General features: G+C 41.3%; 1 protein-coding gene across 1 annotated transcript in view; it reads left to right on the top strand.

The window, feature by feature from the left end:
- Window positions 1–19,007, top strand: part of LOC138951832 (usherin-like) — a 117,197-nt gene that overhangs the window by 34,500 nt on the left and 63,690 nt on the right. The window contains exons 23-30 of the mRNA XM_070323392.1: window positions 1,323–1,451; window positions 2,207–2,353; window positions 12,736–12,854; window positions 14,130–14,316; window positions 15,298–15,569; window positions 16,050–16,221; window positions 17,321–17,521; window positions 18,558–18,638. Of these exons, the coding sequence (XP_070179493.1) occupies window positions 1,323–1,451; window positions 2,207–2,353; window positions 12,736–12,854; window positions 14,130–14,316; window positions 15,298–15,569; window positions 16,050–16,221; window positions 17,321–17,521; window positions 18,558–18,638 (1,308 nt within the window). The remainder of the gene's footprint in view (window positions 1–1,322; window positions 1,452–2,206; window positions 2,354–12,735; window positions 12,855–14,129; window positions 14,317–15,297; window positions 15,570–16,049; window positions 16,222–17,320; window positions 17,522–18,557; window positions 18,639–19,007) is intronic.

A 19,007-nucleotide genomic window follows, 5' to 3' on the forward strand; every position in this document is an offset into this window, starting at 1 on the left:
TGAATTAAGTTTTCCATAGATAAGCCTTTTTTTCTTCCTTTTGTGGCCTAATCGTTGACCCCCGGCAGACCATCTGTTCATATTTTTTTTTAAGTTTTCATGTCATGCATGTTGAAAAGGGATTGACGAATGCGAGTAAAATTTAAACAGACGATTTAAGTGTGTTCAATATACATTGAAATTGAAAGATTTCCCGATGATTCAAGTAAGAGCCAATTAAAGGCTAGATCTAGGCTTCTTCCAAAAATGTCTTGTCAAGGGTTTGCAAGTGTTTAACTCATTGTCTCCCAGGTACGGATATATCCGTACCCACTCATATGGCTCTATCTGACCAGGTACAGATATATCCGCTCAGACTGTTAGCTTCAGTCGCTTCCTGTAACGTCGATCTAACGCCTGCATTCCAGCGTGTTGATACACAGTAACTACACATTTACTACAATTCTGAGTGACCTGTTGCAGCACAGCTGGTCTCGGCTAAAATAAACTTGGTCAACATAGGTGGGGTAGAAAGTGTTAAACTGAACTACGATCAGATCCAGTGTGTGACTACTGACATTTGTAGGCACAGAGAATAAAGCAGTTTTTGTCAACCCTTATGCTCCTATGCCGGTGTAACACGAGAAAATTACTCCCACGAGAGTTTTACTCCGGAGTAAACATTTCGTACGAAAAAGTTACTCCCTTTACGAAAAGAGCACTCCCCCATTGCACGAGAAAATTACTCCCCAAGACAGGGGAGTTCCGAGTAAACATTTCGTTCAAAAATGCTACTCCCCTGACGAATAAATAACGAATAAATTACTTCACCCCAACACGAGCAATTTAACTTCCCATGCCAGGTGTACGAAATTTTTACTCCCTTGTCCCCTGTTAGTCTTGGTGGTGGAAGGGGTGGAAGGAGGGTAGCGCGACATTCGTGTGCGCAAGATCACTTATTGGCATTATCCCTTCGCCCGCATCCCATTTTTGCGTACGAGATTTTTACTGGAAGTAAAAAAAATGGGGAGTAAAAATTTCGTGGAGGGAGTAATTTTTTCGTGCCTTGGGGAGTTCTTTTCTCGTACGAAAAGTGTACTCGGAGTAAGAATTTCGTACGAAATATTTACTCCGGAGTAAATTTTTCGTGGAGTAAAAATTTCGTGTTACACCGGTATGCAAGAGTCGAGGTTGGAGACGTTAGTCTAGGATCTAGGATAGTCTATACCCTTCATGCAATTTATCCTGGACTAAAGTCTCTGAACTCAACTACTGCATACCGGCCCTGGTGATCGCTGCTTTGAGGTAGCAGTATTCAATACAGTGCCATTCTTTCTCCCCAGGTATCCGATTTGAATTCCGTCTACAGCAGGAGTCTGGTCTGTTAATGTTTGCTGCTTCAGAGAACCACCAAGAGTACATCGCTGTTCTATTCAACAACGGACGTCCTCGCTTTATGTACGATACCCATGGTAAGACAAAACCTGCTTTATATACTTTTAGGGTATCTAAAAAAAAACAGTATTCATTGTAATTGCACATTTTGGAGAAGTTTATGATAGGATTCCAATTTGAATATCCTGCTTTGTTTCATGGAGAAAATGTTAAATAAAATACGGTTTTATAAAAAGCTTACTGATTAAAGTGTGACTTGTATCAAAACATTACATTCAAAAAAGTAGTATTCCGGTTCAGGCTGAACGGTTTTATCAAACGAGGTTAGATTTCTAATAGAAACACTACCAATTAGCTACTGGCGCCATAGAAACAACACAAAGTTACTGATGCCATGAAAACGAAACTAAGTTGCGGTTACCATAGAAGCAACACCAACTTGATGACGCCATAAAAATGACATAAAGTACCTGATGCCATTAAAACGACACTATGTTTCGGTTATCATAATTATAAGCAAAACTTATTTACTGACGCCATAGAAACAACACACAGTTACTGGTGCCATGAAAACGACACTAAGTCGCGGTTACCATAGAAACAACACTAATTTACTGACGTCACAGAAAAAGAAAAACAAAATGTAATGTTACTGATGCCATGACAACGAAACTAAATTGCAGCTACCATAGAATCAACACTAACGTACTGGCACCATCGAAACAATACAAAGTTACTGATGCCATGAAAACGAAACTAAGTTGCGGTTACCATAGAAGCAACACTAACTTACTGACGCCATAGAAATGACATCAAAGTTGCTGCAACACAGGGAATTGTTCGACGGATGTGGAGGTTAACGTCACTCTGCCAGAAAATGTTAACCTCACCACTCTGGCGGACGGTCAGGTGCACACCATAGAGATGATCCGGCGGGACGGCAACAACGGCTCTGTTCTTGTGGATGGAATTTACTCAGGTTTGGTTCAAATCCGCGTGGGACGTTTCACTCTTCTGTAGGGAGTCCTTTTCGCTTGGCTGGTCTTCTTGCCTGCTGTGGCTCCTGGCGATTCTATCATATCTGCTCATCTTGGCTGATGTATCTCTTGAAGCTTGTACTATTTGTGTGCCTGCTCTTCCCTCTAACGTACTGGCTTTCTTTTCTGTAGGGAGTCCTTGTAGTTTGACTGGTCTTCTTGGCTACTGTGACTTTCCTGAGCTTCTATCATATCTGATCATTTTGGCTGATGTATCTCTTGAAGTTTGTACTATGTGTGTGCCTGTTCTTCCCCCTAGCGTACTGGTTTTCTTTTTTGGACTATCATTTCTCGCTTGATTCATATCAGTCTGATGTGCTTCTCTTTTCTTAACTGCTGTGTGATCTTTTCCAAAAGCCTGTGTGAATTTCTTACCTCTGAAGCTCATGCAGTCTCTTGCTTTCCGCTGTCGCTGTGCTTGAATCCTTGTCTTGAATCTTGTGAATCTGTTCCAAAGCCTGTGTGCTTTTCTTACCTCTGGAGTTACGCCTCTAGCTTAAATTTCCGCTCTTGCCTTGCTTGAATCTCGTGAATCTTTTCCAAAGCCTGTGTGAATTTCTTACCTCTGGAGTTCACTCTATCTGCCCTTTCTCACCTTGCTTGAATCCTTGTCCTGGGCTACTCTTGTAGAATACTATGTCCTGGGCTACTCTTGTAGAATACTATGTCCTGGGCTACTCTTGTAGAATACTATGTCCTGGGCTACTCTTGTAGAATACTATGTCCTCCTCAGTCTTTCGTGTGACAAATCTTCTGCAGTGTTTTTCCTCTCATGTTGTCTCTCGTAGCAGCGTTTCTCGTGTGGAAGGTAAGTTCCCATCTCTTCCCTCTGTAGAACTGCTCTCATATTTTCTGCTACTGCGCGCCTCTCTTCTTTTGACGGCTCACTCGAATCTGAGCTTAGCATGCTTACTTTTCTCTCTGACTCCTCCTTCCTGATTCGTCCGCCACCCCCCCCCCCCCCCCCCCTCCCCCCCACCTCAGGTTTTGGAACATCTTCCTATGTAGCTGTGATGACAATTCCAGTACCAGTGGCAACATTTGATATATTATTCACTCATATAATCTTCTATTTTCTATCCCTCTCTCTCAGAAACGCTTTCCTGCTTCATACAATGTATGATATCTATATTTGCTGATGTGTACCGCTTTTACACTTGAAGTTGTGGGTGCTCTACACTTCTCTCTGCTTTTATTTTAAACTGTACATACTGCGGGTTTGTCTATCCATGCTACTCGGCATCTCTATATCCTTAGTGTATGTTGTTTCTGTATTCCTTCTTCATTCTGGTTTAATCAAAACAGACTCTTTTCTTTTCTTAACCTAAACGCGTTTATTGTGTGCGATTACTGTACTAGCTTGTGTATTTCACTACTGGAAAGTTTACAGGTAAGTATATAGCCCATAGATGCTGCGGTAGATTTGATATTACTGTTATGATGATGAAATGTGTGTGTCTTATATCTCACTGATTCCGCTTTTTTTTATGTCAAATATAACCCAGATTGTGACAAAATCATGTTAGGTTCTGAAGCCCAAGTGTGATAAAATCATGTTATTTTTCTTTTTTTGTGTTGACTGTTTGGGCGCTGTTCGTCCATATCATTTATTCTCCTTCTCCTTGTATCATATATCTGTTTAGGCGTCGGTCTTTCTTTTGTAAATTTCTGCACTGCGTTACGTACATCTTCTGGCTTTGGCATCAATATAACATACACAATAATTGTAGTACATATGTAAAAAACTAAACTGCTAGATGCATCCTCTTTAAGGGCAAGAAGGACGGGGTGTTCTTCAAAGCATGATTTCTTTTATTTTAGATTATACTCACGGTGAAAGTGACACTTTATCATTAAGTTCCCATATCTGTCTCTGTGCGTTCATCTCACTATCTTTATACCGTACTCGAATTAGTTTTAAACAATACTTTGGCTAAATAGCTAAATGTTTTAATCCCAACCCCCCTCCAGTGCCCAAAAAACGTTAAAAGAAATTAGGTTTGTATCAGGAAGTGAGTACCATCTAAAGTCGGGGTCACACCAGAGAACATGCCCCTAATTGTTTTACCGTGAGGGCGTTAAACAATACTTATTATCAGGAAGTGAGCCCTGTCATTATGGCAAAAAAGCTGTTTGTAATGGATCCTTGCTTGTTTACAAATTTGTGGTTTAAAATTTTCATAAAGTCAAAGCAGAGGACTGCTTTGGGGTTGAAAAAAGGCATGTCAAACCGCAATAATACAAAGAATAAATGCTGATTCCACCCAGGCTGCACTCGAATATCCGGCGTCAGCACTTTCGATGACGAAGGCCTCAACTACAACGACAATAAGTGGCACAGCTTTAAGGCCCAGCGTTATGACGGTATCTTTGCCGAGGTCACCATTGATCATAAGTGGACAGGTGACTCAGATATGTTGGTTTTTTGTGGTGCTGAAATGAACATTGTGGTGTAAATGTGTAGTGTTTTTGTGTAGAAAATCACAACGACCAGATCATTGGCGTATGTTGAGGTGTTGTTTTGCTGTGTAGAAAAATCACGATGGTGTGATCATTGGCACAGGCTGAGAAAACCTGTTATTGCAAACCAGTGGTTTTGCTGTGTATACAAAACACAGTGGTGTGTTCCTTGGCACAGACTGGGAAAACCTGTTGTGGCAAACCAGTGTGGTGTATGTTGAGGTGTGGTTTTGCTGTTTAGAAAAAGCACGGTGGTGTGATCATTTGCACAGACTGAGACAACCTGTTATTGCAAACCAGTGTAGTGCATTTTCAGGTGCGGTGGTCAGTGTTGTGTTTAAAAAGCACGGTCGTGTGATCATTGTCATTGACTGAAAAACCACAAAGTTGTCGGAGGAGTGTGTTGCTGTGTTCTGTGTGTGTATATTATATGTGTTCGGGAGTATATCCTTTGTGCCCGGATGATTCTGTTTCCACATAGGTCAAAACGTCTATTGACATGTTTTATGGTGTGTCATGTTGCGTTTGATTATTGAGTTGCACGGCTGGACCTAGTGTATTGGTGGGAATGGCTTCCAAAATGAGGCTGGGGTACAGGAGCTGCCCAGTCGGTAGGGGCGGGGATGGTCTGGGGGGGGGGCAAGGCCCCCACAATGGCACTGAAATTAAGCATTTGAAAGGGGTTATTTTGGGTTTTCCTTGAGACAAAATTAGGGGGCCGGGGGGCTTCTGGAATCCAGGAAACCCCCTTCAGATCGAGCCCTGAGTTGTTCAGAATTGGTTATATCAGAGTGGTTGATCCCAGGTGCACATACAGCAAACGCTGTTTGTTTGCAATATTTCTGGTGTTCATATACCTAAAACAAAGTGTGTTCATGTAATGTTCATAAATAGTCCGATCACTATTCACGAGTGTATAGATTCCTGGTTGCAGTGTTATTGCGGTGGTTTAGTTAGAGTGTGCGTAGTGTGTGCAAGTGTGTCTGGACCTTTGCTTACGGACAGCACAGGGATAGCAGTAATCACGAATGATGGATGGCAACCACTATGCTTTCTGTGTTGTTTTGTTTGTGTAAAGATAGTTCGCCAGGTGGGTTTTAAGGGAAAGGGGAATTTTCATCTTATATCCCCAACGGAATACTCTATGTGTATCGTCAAGTTTTAGGAAAATAAGTAGCATTTCGTTTTTTACCTTTTGATGACGAGACACATATCACGATAACGGCTGCATCTTGGCACAAGGCTGTAGCATTCAGAGTCTGCATTCGTCATCGTGATTACAAGTTTGTATGGTTGGAAATAGATGTCAGATACTAGCTCCCGAACAATCCCTAAAACCTTACCACACATGATCTGTATCCATTCTTCACATTCCTTGAAGCATATGTTCTGGATGTAAGCGAACTCCGGAAATAACCCTGTCGGGGTTTTATAGGCTGCACAATAGTTGCTTTTCCTGGGAAACACTGAGACAAGATACACGTACACGTGACATTGTAAACCAATCACTAGCGAGTGGCGTGTCTTCACACGTAGTCGCTCGATCTGTGCACTGAGGGACGCGATCACATCGGCAATGCTGATTGTCAGCTGCGATTTGCGTACTTTTTAACGAAAAGAGCGTTATATTGATCGGACAGTGCAGAAAGCGCAGATCGGTGTTATTTCTCACTGGTATGTCATTCGTTGACATAATTTTAATGGAAAGATCACCGACGTTTTTTCCAAAGACTGTAGTGGCCTGGAACGAATTAGATGAAGTAATTGTAACCTCGGCATCGACCGAGAGCTTCAAGTCGGCGCTAGCAGTAGCCAGACGACGATAAAAAATCAGCTGCGCACCCCCCACTCCGCTGCATCAATGCCAGACATCTGGATGACTTGTCCCACAAGTGCAGCGTAACTTACAGATACTTCGTGCGGAGACACGTCGCTCGCTAATGATTGGCCTACAGTGTCACGTGTTATTTGCCTCACTGTTGCCAACGAGAAGCAAGGAAAAACTATATTTCCACAGCCCATACAAACTTGACAGAGTTGATTCCAAACATTGTCTATTAATGTCGACCAAATCTTTCAGCATGCCAGGAAAGAAACCATGTGTATCTTTTCTTATGACTGATTGTGACTTCGCCTCAACTAGGCTGCAGAATGTTTCCTGGCGTTACGACGTACGACGATGAGGGGCTACGATACGATCGGGGAGATACATGGCATTCCTTTAAAGCCGTTCGCGACGGCATATATGGAACGGTGACTATAGATAACTTGTGGACAGGTGAAACATTTCTGCGATTCAACACGAATTTTAATAGTTTCTGTCTGTCTGCATATTTGAATACTTACATTTTCTTTCTTGAAATTTGTTATGCTCTTTATAACAAATTTCGTGTTCTTTCATCTTATTTTCTCTCGTTTCTATTTTATCAATGTTGAATCTGAATGTAAGACATGCGCTGGTAATTTTGTTTATGTAATTATGTCGTTTACAATTTGACAACTTTAAACAAATTAACAAATTTTCACGTAACAACTTTGAATTTACATGTTGTGTGCATGAAAATAATGTGTGTGGATGTTCACTCGCCGGCATGTTTCTTTCCTGATTTTTCTGTCACAGGGATAAAAATCAAAAGAAAAGAGGGTGTTCAAATTTGAGCATACTAATTATACGACAATTGCTAATTACATACTGTGTTAATATTCTATCCTTGTTTTCTTCTTCCTTTCTGCCCACCTGCCTTTTTTGTGTCCATTCACCCGTCTACCATTCAGTCTGTCCATACTTTTATCTGTTTGGTTTTTTTTCGCTGTAGGATGCTACTGAGTGTTTGATAAGTGATGTTTCTTCGTCTAAACAGATGATTACAGTAAAAAGTGCTTACCTGTAAATAGAGCCTTGCATTTCTTAACTTAGTTGTGTTTTGCTTATGTTTACCTTTGTCTACCTGTCTGCTTGTCTCTGTCTGTCGATTTTTCTGTCTGTCCGTTTGTCTGTCTGCTGTCTGACTGTCTGTCTCTCTGTCTGTCTGTCTGTCTGTCTGTCTCTCTGTCTCTCTGTCTATCTGTGTGTTTATCAGTCGATCTGTCTGTCTGTCTCTTTGTCTCTCTGTCTCTCTGTCTCTCTGTCTGTCTCTCTGTCTCTCTGTCTCTATGTCTCTCTGTCTCTCTGTCTGTCTGTCTGTCTGTCTGTCTGTCTCTCTGTCTCTCTGTCTGTCTCTCTGTCTCTCTGTCTCTCTGTCTGTCTCTCTGTCTCTCTGTCTGTCTCTCTGTCTGTCTCTCTGTCTCTCTGTGTGTTTATCGGTCGATCTGTCTGTCTCTCTGTCTGTCTCTCTGTCTCTCTGTGTGTTTATCGGTCGATCTGTCAGGCTGTCTGTCTGTCTCTTTGTCGGTCGGTAAGTCGGTCGGTTTGATCCATAGTTACTCAGTCTCTCTCTTCTCTGTTTTTTCTCCCCTTTTTCCCCCATGTATTAATTTGATTTTGAACTTGTTATTTGACTGTTTAAATGTATGTAGTTAAACAAATAAATGTAGTAGTTGCTCTGACTACATTTTCTAGTTTAGTTGTTGTGTTAAATGTTCATGCTTCCTTTTTTAAATGATTGATAAATAATGTACCATTATGCTAAAACTGTCTTTTAGACAATCAAGCAGTTATCAAAATATAGTTTCATATGCTACTTGGTGAGCTGCTTCCTGTGAAGCTATCTTTTGCACTGAAAAAAAATGCATAAAGGGAATATGGAGATTTTTCTTTCTTTTCGATCCATATAAAACCTTTTGTAATAATCAAAATGGGTGCTGGGTAGCTTTTGTTTGAGCAGTAGAAGTTTGCTGAGAAAAAAATAATGTTTTTGAAAAGCCATTTTAATGTTAATTGTTGAAATGAAAAAAAATTGTCCTTAGCTTTTACTTGATGTGTGATTTAATTTTTCTGGGTGCCAATTTTAATCTCCTTTTATTTTTCTTTTATTTTTACATTTAGTCAAGTTTTGACTAAATGTTTTAACATAGAGGGGGAATCGAGACGAGGGTCGTGGTGTATGTGTGTGTGTGTGTGTGTGTGTGTGTGTGTGTGTGTGTGTGTGTGTGTGTGTGTGTGTGTGTGTGTGTGTGTGTGTGTGTGTGAGTGTGTGTGTGTGTGTGTGTGTGTGTGTGTAGAGCGATTCAGAGTAAACTACTGGACCGATTTTTTATGAAATTTTACATGAGAGTTCCTGGGTATGAAATCCCTAGATGTTTTTTTCATTTTTTTGATAAAATTTAATGTCTTTGATGACGCGACGTCATATCCGGCTTTTTGTAAAAGTTGAGACGGCACTGTCAAACCCTCATTTTTCAATAAAATGATTGACATTTTGGCCAAGCAATCTTTAACGAAGGCCGGACTTTGGTATTGCATTTCAGCTTGGTGGCTTAAAAATTAATTAATGACTTTGGTCATTAAAAATCTAAAAATTGTAATTTGTTTTTTATAAAACGATTCAAAATTACATTCATCATATTCTTCATGATTTTCTGATTTCAAAAACATATAAATATTTTATATTTGGATTAAAAACAAGCTCTGAAAATTAAAAATATAAAAATTATTATTAAAATAAAATTTCCGAAATCGATTTAAAAACAATTTCATCTTATTTCTTGTCGGTTCCTGATTCCAAAAACATATAGATATGATATGTTTGGATTGGGTGGCCGAGTGGTAACGCACTTGCGCTCGGAAGCGAGAGGTTGCGAGTTCGACCCTGGGTCAGGGCGTTAGCAATTATCTCCCCCCTTTTCTAACCTAGGTGGTGGGTTCAAGTGCTAGTCTTTCGGATGAGACGAAAAACCGAGGTCCCTTCGTGTACACTACATTGGGGTGTGCACGTTAAAGATCCCACGATTGACAAAAGGGTCTTTCCTGGCAAAATTGTAAAGGCATAGATAAAAATGTCCACCAAAATACCCGTGTGACTTGGAATAATAGGCCGCGAAAAGTAGGATATGCGCCGAAATGGCTGCGATCTGCTGGCCGATGTGAATGCGTGATGTATTGTGTAAAAAAATTCCATCTCACACGGCATAAATAAATCCCTGCGCCTTGAATATGTGCGCGATATAAATTGCATAAACATTTTTTTTTTAAATCCCTGCGCTTAGAACTGTACCCACGGAATACGCGCGATATAAGCCTCATAATGATTGATTGATTGATTGATTAAAAACACGCTCAGAAAGTTAAAACGAAGAGAGGTACAGAAAAGCGTGCTATGCAGCACAGCGAAACCACTACCGCGCTAAACAGGCTCGTCAGTTTCACTGCGTTTTGCACGAGCGGCTGACTACGGTCATTGTGAAAAAATGCAGTGCGTTCAGTTTCATTGTGTGAGTTCCACAGCTTGACTAAAATAATGTAGTGATTTCGCCTTACGCGACTTGTTTTAAGTTTGTCTGCACTAAAAATACGCTAACAACTACCTGTTTCATGTTTGATAACAGAAGGAAATATCTAAGATAGAAATAGATGTTTATATCAATCTGCGCATATGCTTATTCTACAGCGAGAATCATAAATGTGCATCCATCTAAAAATAAAATACACTGCTACCCTTTTTGATAAAGATATATCCTTATCTTATAGTCTCGGTTGATAGTGTGCATGTTAATGTTGTATATATGCCTATTCCATAATGGTAACATTGTCCATCCGTCGAAAAGCGCATGTTATTCTATTGTGTGGTGTTTACGTTATGAGTGTCCATTTCAATGGTGTGTATATGCCTATTCTATAATGAGCTGAACCAAAAGATTTACACTGTAACGCTTTCAGGGCATATGTTATTCCATAGTGAGATGTCTTTCTTTTTTATTAGTGTTCATTTCAATATAATGCATATGCCTCTTCTATCATGAGCTATGAGTGTGTTGCATCTCGCCAAAAGCATTACATGATTACCCTTTCTATACATACTTATTCTATAATGAAATGTTCAGTTTAAAAGCGTGCATACTTCTAAAAGAACTACCATAACCGAGTAAAATGTCTATGTGTAAAGGCAATTGAAAAATCACGGATATGAATTTGTCAGGGCATAATAGGTTATAAGTGCGCATTTTAATTTGTGCACATGCCTGTTCTCTAGCAATATATAAGTGCGCATTATAATGTGTGCACATGCCTGTTCTCTAGCAATATATAAGTGCGCATTATAATGTGTGCACATGCCTGTTCTCTAGCAATATATAAGTGCGCATTATAATGTGTGCACATGCCTGTTCTCTAGCAATATATAAGTGCGCATTTTAATGTGTGCACATGCCTGTTCTCTAGCAATATGTAAGTGCGCATTATAATGTGTGCACATGCCTGTTCTCTAGCAATATATAAGTGCGCATTTTAATGTGTGCACATGCCTGTTCTCTAGCAATATATAAGTGCGCATTTTAATGTGTGCACATGCCTGTTCTCTAGCAATATATAAGTGCGCATTATAATGTATGCACATGCCTGTTTTCTAGCAATATATAAGTGCGCATTTTAATGTGTGCACATGCCTGTTCTCTAGCAATATATAAGTGCGCATTTTAATGTGTGCACATGCCTGTTCTCTAGCAATATATAAGTGCGCATTATAATGTGTGCACATGCCTGTTCTCTAGCAATATATAAGTGCGCATTTTAATGTGTGCACATGCCTGTTCTCTAGCAATATATAAGTGCGCATTATAATGTGTGCACATGCCTGTTCTCTAGCAATATATAAGTGCGCATTTTAATGTGTGCACATGTCTGTTCTCTAGCAATATATAAGTGCGCATTATAATGTGTGCACATGCCTGTTCTCTAGCAATATATATGTGCGCATTTTAATGTGTGCACATGCCTGTTCTCTAGCAATATATAAGTGCGCATTATAATGTGTGCACATGCCTGTTCTCTAGCAATATATATGTGCGCATTTTAATGTGTGCACATGCCTGTTCTCTAGCAATATATAAGTGCGCATTTTAATGTGTGCACATGCCTGTTCTCTAGCAATATATAAGTGCGCATTATAATGTGTGCACATGCCTGTTCTCTAGCAATATATAAGTGCGCATTATAATGTGTGCACATGCCTGTTCTCTAGCAATATATAAGTGCGCATTTTAATGTGTGCACATGCCTGTTCTCTAGCAATATATAAGTGTGTGTCTAAATGCATTACCCTTTATGTGCATTTGTTTTATTGTGACACGTCTGAGTTATATTGTAACTCACATAGGTTATTTTGTGGCAATGCCCGTTCCATAGTTAAATAGTGATGTGCCATAATCTAAAAGTAATACACTAGTTTATTTTATATGCATATGCTTATTCTATAGTGAGATGTCTGAGTTATTTTGTAACTAAGATAGATTATTTTGTGTCAATACCTGTTCTATAGCGAGACACCAATGTGCCTCCATCTAAAAGTATAACACTCTTACCTTTTTTGTTCATAATTATGCTTATTGTATTGTGAAATGTTTGAGTTATATAGTAACTAGGATATACAATGCTTTGTGTCAGCGCCTGTCCTATCGTGTAATATTAACATGCCTCCATCTAAATTAAAGCATTACGCTGGTAATCGTTCTGTGCACATGCTTATTCTCTAGTGAGATATCTATGTTATCACTACACTAACTGTGTACCATTTCCACGTATAACAAAGAAACAATCCAGGATAAGAATTGTCAGGACAGTAATTCAGATAAGTCATGTGTGTGCGTATGCCTATTCTATAGCGAGATAACAATTTATAAATAACTTATAACAAATACCATTCTATAGTGAGATGTCTAAGTCGTCAGCGCACATCCCTGTACTTACTGTTCTCCATTCCATGTGTAACAGGAAAAGGAAAAATCCAGGACAGAAATTGTCAGGACAGTAAGATCATTGGACCGACCACTGACCTGTACGTGGGGGGTCTGCCCCAGGACTTTGTCTTTCGTCGCACGGAGCGAAGTGTGGTAAATATCGATAAGAAATAAATTATGATTCTGTTGGCTAACTATTTTCAAGCTGGAAACTGGTACCTGCATGACCCTATTCGGGGCCGGGGAAGATGAAAGCAACTATAGATTACAGGATCTTTTCCGTGCGCACTTGGTCTTGTGCTTGCGTGTACACACGAAGGGGGTTAAGTCACTAGCAGGTCTGCACATAAGTTGACCTGGAAGATCGGAAAAATCTCCACTCTTAACCCACCAGGCAGCAGCGACCGTGATTCGAACCCACGACCTCCCGATTAGGAGGCCGACGTCTTACCACCACGCCACTGCGCCCGTCGGTGAAGGCAACGACGGAGAGAAGATGGGCTAGGCCCTTAGAAAGCTGACCCTATAAAAGTTGACATCTGTAACATCTTGATTAACTACGACCAACCATGGGACTACATGTACCTTTACTATTTTTGTTCTGTACATCTACACGTCATATAGGAAGAACTTCGTTTGTTTATTTAAATGCCTCTTTTTTCGATGCTTCTTATACTCTAAGTTGCCAGGAGACTGCTTTGGCATAACTCTTGCTTTCAATATTAAGAGCGCTTGTTTCCCCTTGTTTCCATATATGTACGTGTGCCTCCGTCTATGGTGTTGATAATTCCAAGGACTGTGCACTCTGAGTGTCCATGCACTAATGTTAACTTTAATGTGATTTTTTTTTATTATTTTTTTTTATTGTCTTTCAGCTTACAACCCCCAAAAAATAAACGCGCAGGAAAAAAAACATTAAAAAGAAAGCAACGCGACGGGACAACAATAACATGTGTACCGGCGTAAAAAAATTTTTAAAAAATTTTAAAAAAAACTTCAATGTGATGCCGAGTTCTAACAGTCACGCTAACTGTGGATGCAGAACACCATTGTGTCGCAAAGTCTACAAGCTATCCGTTGAAGTACATTAATTTTCTTGTTTTTGAGTCCTGATAAAAGAACAGTAGTAGTCTATCAAATGTGTGTGTAGGTGTGTGTGTGTGTGTGTGTGTGCGTGTGTGTGCGTGTGTGTGTGTGTGTGTGTGTATTTATGTGTGTGTGTGTTTATGTGTGTGTGTATGTGTATGTTTGTGTGTGTGTGTGCATTTATGTGTTTGTGTGTGTGTGTATGTGTGTGTGTGTGTGTTTATGTATGTATGTGTGTGTGTGTGTGTGTGTGTGTGTGTGTGTGTGTGTGTGTGTGTGTATGTGCTCGCGTGTGTGTGTATGATAATACTGTTGCTGGTAATCCTGCAATGCTGGTTTCAGCTGCTGAATGTGATCGGGCAGAGCTTCCAGGGCTGCATCCACAAGGTGGAGGTCCTGAAGCAGATGCACCCCATTGAGGTGTGGGAGGAGCTGGACTGGTCCAGTGCGGTCAGCTACGAGCTGGCCTTCCTCAACTGGCAGGGCTGCCCCATCAACCTGGACAACGGCATCCACTTCATGGGCAAAGGTAGGCAACCGTTGGGCCAGCTTGTCAATTTATTTTTTAGTTATCATGATTGGTCTTTCTCGAGTGGCAGGGCTGCCATATCAACCTGGACAAGGGCATCCACTTCATGGGAAAAGGTAGGTCTAACCTTTGGACCCACTTGTTTGTCAAATGTAAAGGGGTTTTATTTTGATGCTAGTAAAAATTGACCTTCCTCAATTGGCAACCTCATGGGAAAAGGTGGGGAACCTTTGGGGCCACTTGTTTGTCCAAAATGCGATGTTTTATTCTGATGCTGATGATAATCCAGCTCTGTTAACCACGAAATGACCTTCCGCAAGTGGCTAGACTGTCTCAACAACATTGGCAAGGGTACGCTCTTCATGGCAGAGCTAGGGCTACTAAGGTATATCCTCTTTGTGTTTTGTACTTGTGTGTTAACAGAGAATAATATTCAGCCAGCAAAGTCGTGAAATCGAGTTGGACAAAAGCACCCACTCCATGGGCAAAGGTGAACTACCTTCATTGTCTATACTAGCTGTAAGTCGGTGTTCAGTTTTCATTGTGGAGTTTCACGGTGTGTGTCGAACTCTAATCCGATTGCTTGGTCAGTTCATGCTTCAAAAATCTTCTGTAATTTGACAAATGAATCCTGTGGAGAAAAAAAATAGAACTTCATAACAGCATCACCCCCCCCCCCCCCCCCCTAATCCTCGCTTCACTAGTTCTATAAAGCACCTGTTTTTCTTTTCCACCGATTCCTTGGGCAGTTCATGCTTCAAAAATCTTCTGTAAATTGGAAAATGAATCCTGTGGAGAAAAAAACTAGAAATTCATAACAGCATCAACCTTCCCCCCCCCACACACACACACAAAGCACACACACACACACACACACACACACACACACACACACACACACACACACACACACACACACACACACACACAAACCCCGCCTTCACTAGTTCTTTAAAGCACCTGTTTTTCTTTTTACCCCAGGCTACATGGCCATACCAAACTGTGACGGAAGCGATTGCCTTTTGAAGGGCGATGCCGATGAGTTGACGATCAGTTTCACCTTGAGGACAACTCTCCACACGGGCCTGCTGTTCATTTCTCACGGCGGTAGTGGCATCTATGTGTTGGCCTACATGCTCAATAACTCTATTGTCTTTGAGTTCAGCGGCAATGACAACAAAACTGAGGTCCGGTATTTCGACCAGGCCAAACGCCTGTGTGACGCGAAGTGGCACTCTATTGAATTCAAAAAGGTGAGACTGGTCTGCAGTATTTGTTTGTTTGACTGCTTCATTACGTGAATGGTTTGTGTGTGTGTGTGTGTGTGTGTGTGTGTGTGTGTGTGTGTGTGTGTGTGTGTGTGTGTGTGTTAGAATGTGTACGCCTGGGTGTCTGTCTACCCCTGTGTGTGGGGGGGGGGGGGTGGGTGTGTGGGTGTGTGTCAAAATGTCCGTCTGTGCCTCTTTCTCTCTCTTTCTCTCTCTCTCTCTCTCTCTCTCTCTCTCTCTCTCTCTCTCTCTCTCTCTCTCTCTCTCTCTCTCTCTCTCTCTCTCTCTCTCTCTCTCTCTCTCTCTCTCCAAAACCAAATCAAATCAAATGTACGATCTCAATACTGAGAAATTACAGAAGCGGTGCTTGAAAATGAAGACAAACGAAACACCACAACGTTATTAACATTAAAACACATTTACTACATAATACGGCACTTATTGCTTTGGTATGTACCTGTGTAGACCAAGGCACAGGGCAGCATCAGTGTTGACAACGGAAACAGGTCGGTGTCAGGCAACCCGACGGAAGCCAAGCCGGTGCCCGTTTTGTCCCCCATCTATGTGGGAGGCATCAAGCCAAACTCCCAGCTCTCAGCTTTCTTGGCCAGCAATGACATCTCCATGCCTACTGAAGGTGAGATCTGCCTATGCAACTCTGTATTTACAAGAGCAGGGCTATAAGATAGAGGGTTCCTAATTGGTTCCGGAAACGGACGGGCGCAGTGGCGTGGTGGTAAGACGTCGGCCTCCTAATCGGGAGGTCGTGAGTTCGAATCCCAGTCGCTGCCGCCTGGTGGAGAGTGGAAATTTGTCCGATCTCCCAGGTCAACTTATGTGCAAACCTGCTAGTGATTTAACCCCCTTCGTGTGTACATGCAAGCACAAGACCAAGTGCGCTCGGAAAAGATCCTGTAATCTATGTCAGAGTTCGGTGGGTTATAGAAACACGAAAATACCCAGCATGCCTCCCCCGAAATCGGCGTATGCTGCTTGAATGGCGGGGTAAAAACGGTCATACACGTAAAAATCCACTCGTGCTAAAAACATGAGTGAACATGGGAGTCTAAGCCCATGAACGAAGAAGAAGAAGAAGAAGGTTCCGGAAACGACAAGTGTACTTTCAAGGAGAGGCCCAAGATACCAAGTTCAAATGTTACATTTCAACATCATCCAGCCCCCGTACCTCTGCCTAATTGTGGAAGCCCTGAAGTGATGGTTTTGACTTAACTAAGTTTTGATCAAAGATATTTGAAATGGCAACAACAAAAACACAAGACACTGGAGGTCAACCTGCTGAGTCAAATTTGCTTTAGGCATTGACAGCGTGGGGAGAGAGAGAGAGAGAGAGAGAGAGAGAGAGAGAGAGAGAGAGAGAGAGAGAGAGAGAGAGAGAGAGAGAGAGAGAGAGATCGCGACGGGGGGAGCAAGAGAGAGAGAGAGAGAGAGGGGGGGGGGGGGGAAGAGAGGGAGAGAAAGAGAGAGAGAGAGAGAGAGGGGGGGTGGGGGTGGTGAAAAAGGAGAAACAACAGAAGAAGACGATAACGAAAGAAATAGAACTACATTTTCATCCTTTTGGAAGCAATCTTAACCTACGCACGAGATACCGAGATGTGATGTGTTTATGATAATTGTCTAGCATAAGGGGACTACTTGTGGGTCTGGTACATGATCGTGTCTTAATTAATCATCTAGCATCTCAATACTTTGTTGTTGTTGCACAACGTTCATTGTAGGATTTGGAGGGTGCATAAAAGACTTGGAGGTGAACGGCGAAGCACTGGAAAAATCCTCCATCACGGATGTGGTCAACATCAACCTGGATGGATGTCCGCCCTTCCACGTTCCGAACGACACGTGTCAGAACAGTTTGATCGCTGATGTCTACTCTGGGTCTGACCTGAGTGCCTATGATTACGGCTTGTTGCCTTATACTGGTCAGTAAGACTACTGTTATATTTTACTTTATTTGTATTTGTTTTTATTTATTTATTTATGTTTTTTTTCCTTAGGCAGACATGCATGTGGAAACCCATGAGCATCAAGCTTTATGCACATGCACATGCACATATACGTAAACAAGTAAAAGCACAAACAAATAATGCACATGTCGCATAATTAGTGTACACGCAGACACATAAGTAATGCATGCATGCTCACAGGCACACAAGGAGTGAGACACACTGACTTCCCTCTCTCACTTTCGCCTTCCTCCTCCCTTCCACCCGCCCTCGCTCTCTCCTTTTCTGTCTGTCTGTCTGTCTGTCTGTCTGTCTTTCTGTCTGTCTGTCTGTCTGTCTGTCTGTCTCTCTCTCTCTCTCTCTCTCTCTCTCTCTCTCTCTCTCTCTCTTAAACACATATTCCCGTATTCTCTCTCTTACAGTGATCTGTGTTAATTGCAATTACTTCTACGGAGTACAAGCAATGATCTGTGTTGTGTTTTAGATTACATCTACAGAGTACAAGCAATGATCTTTGTTGTGTTTCAGATTACATCTTCAGAGTACAAGCAATGATCTGTGTTGTGTTTCAGATTACATCTACAGAGTACAAGCAATGATCTGTGTTGTGTTACAGATTACATCTACAGAGTACAAGCAATGATCTGTGTTGTGTTTCAGATTACATCTACAGAGTACAAGCAATGATATTTGTTGTGTTTCAGATTACATCTACAGAGTACAAGCAATGATATGTGTTGTGTTTCAGATTACATCTACATAGTACAAGCAATGATCTCTGCTGTGTTTCAGATTACATCTACAGAGTACAAGCAATGATATGTGTTGTGTTTCAGATTACATCTACATAGTACAAGCAATGATCTGTGTTGTGTTTCAGATTACATCTACAGAGTACAAGCAATGATCTGCGTTGTGTTACAGATTACATCTACAGAGTACAAGCAATGATCTGCGTTGTGTTTCAGATTACATCTTCAGAGTACAAGCAATGATCTCTGCTGTGTTTCAGATTACATCTACAGAGTACAAGCAAAGAACACCGTTGGGGAAGCTTCCAGTCCTTGGGGATATGGGCGCACTAGGGAGGGAGGTACAACTGAATTCTATTTCTTAATCCTGTACATTGTTCTTACCCAGGCTGGTACACGCAGGAGTCGAGTTTAGAGAGTTTAATCCTGGATATATACTGCATTGTAAGCTACAGTTTATCTCGGAATAAAGTCTCTAACCTCGACTCTTGAATTCTGGCTCGTCTTTTTGTGTGGATAGTAGGCTATGTGGAACATGATTTTATTTCTCAATTTTGCGCATTGTTCTTACCTGGTCTTTTGGTATATCCCTGACAGAAGACTTAATTGATAGGCTTCCGATCACGCTAACTTCCTTCACAAATGCTAGCTTATTATCTTTTTAACCGACAGGGAGGTAAGCTTACACTGAATTCGTTAAGGCGATCTGA

The sequence above is a fragment of the Littorina saxatilis genome, linkage group LG17, assembly GCF_037325665.1.
Source record: "Littorina saxatilis isolate snail1 linkage group LG17, US_GU_Lsax_2.0, whole genome shotgun sequence".
Lineage (NCBI taxonomy): Eukaryota > Metazoa > Mollusca > Gastropoda > Littorinimorpha > Littorinidae > Littorina > Littorina saxatilis.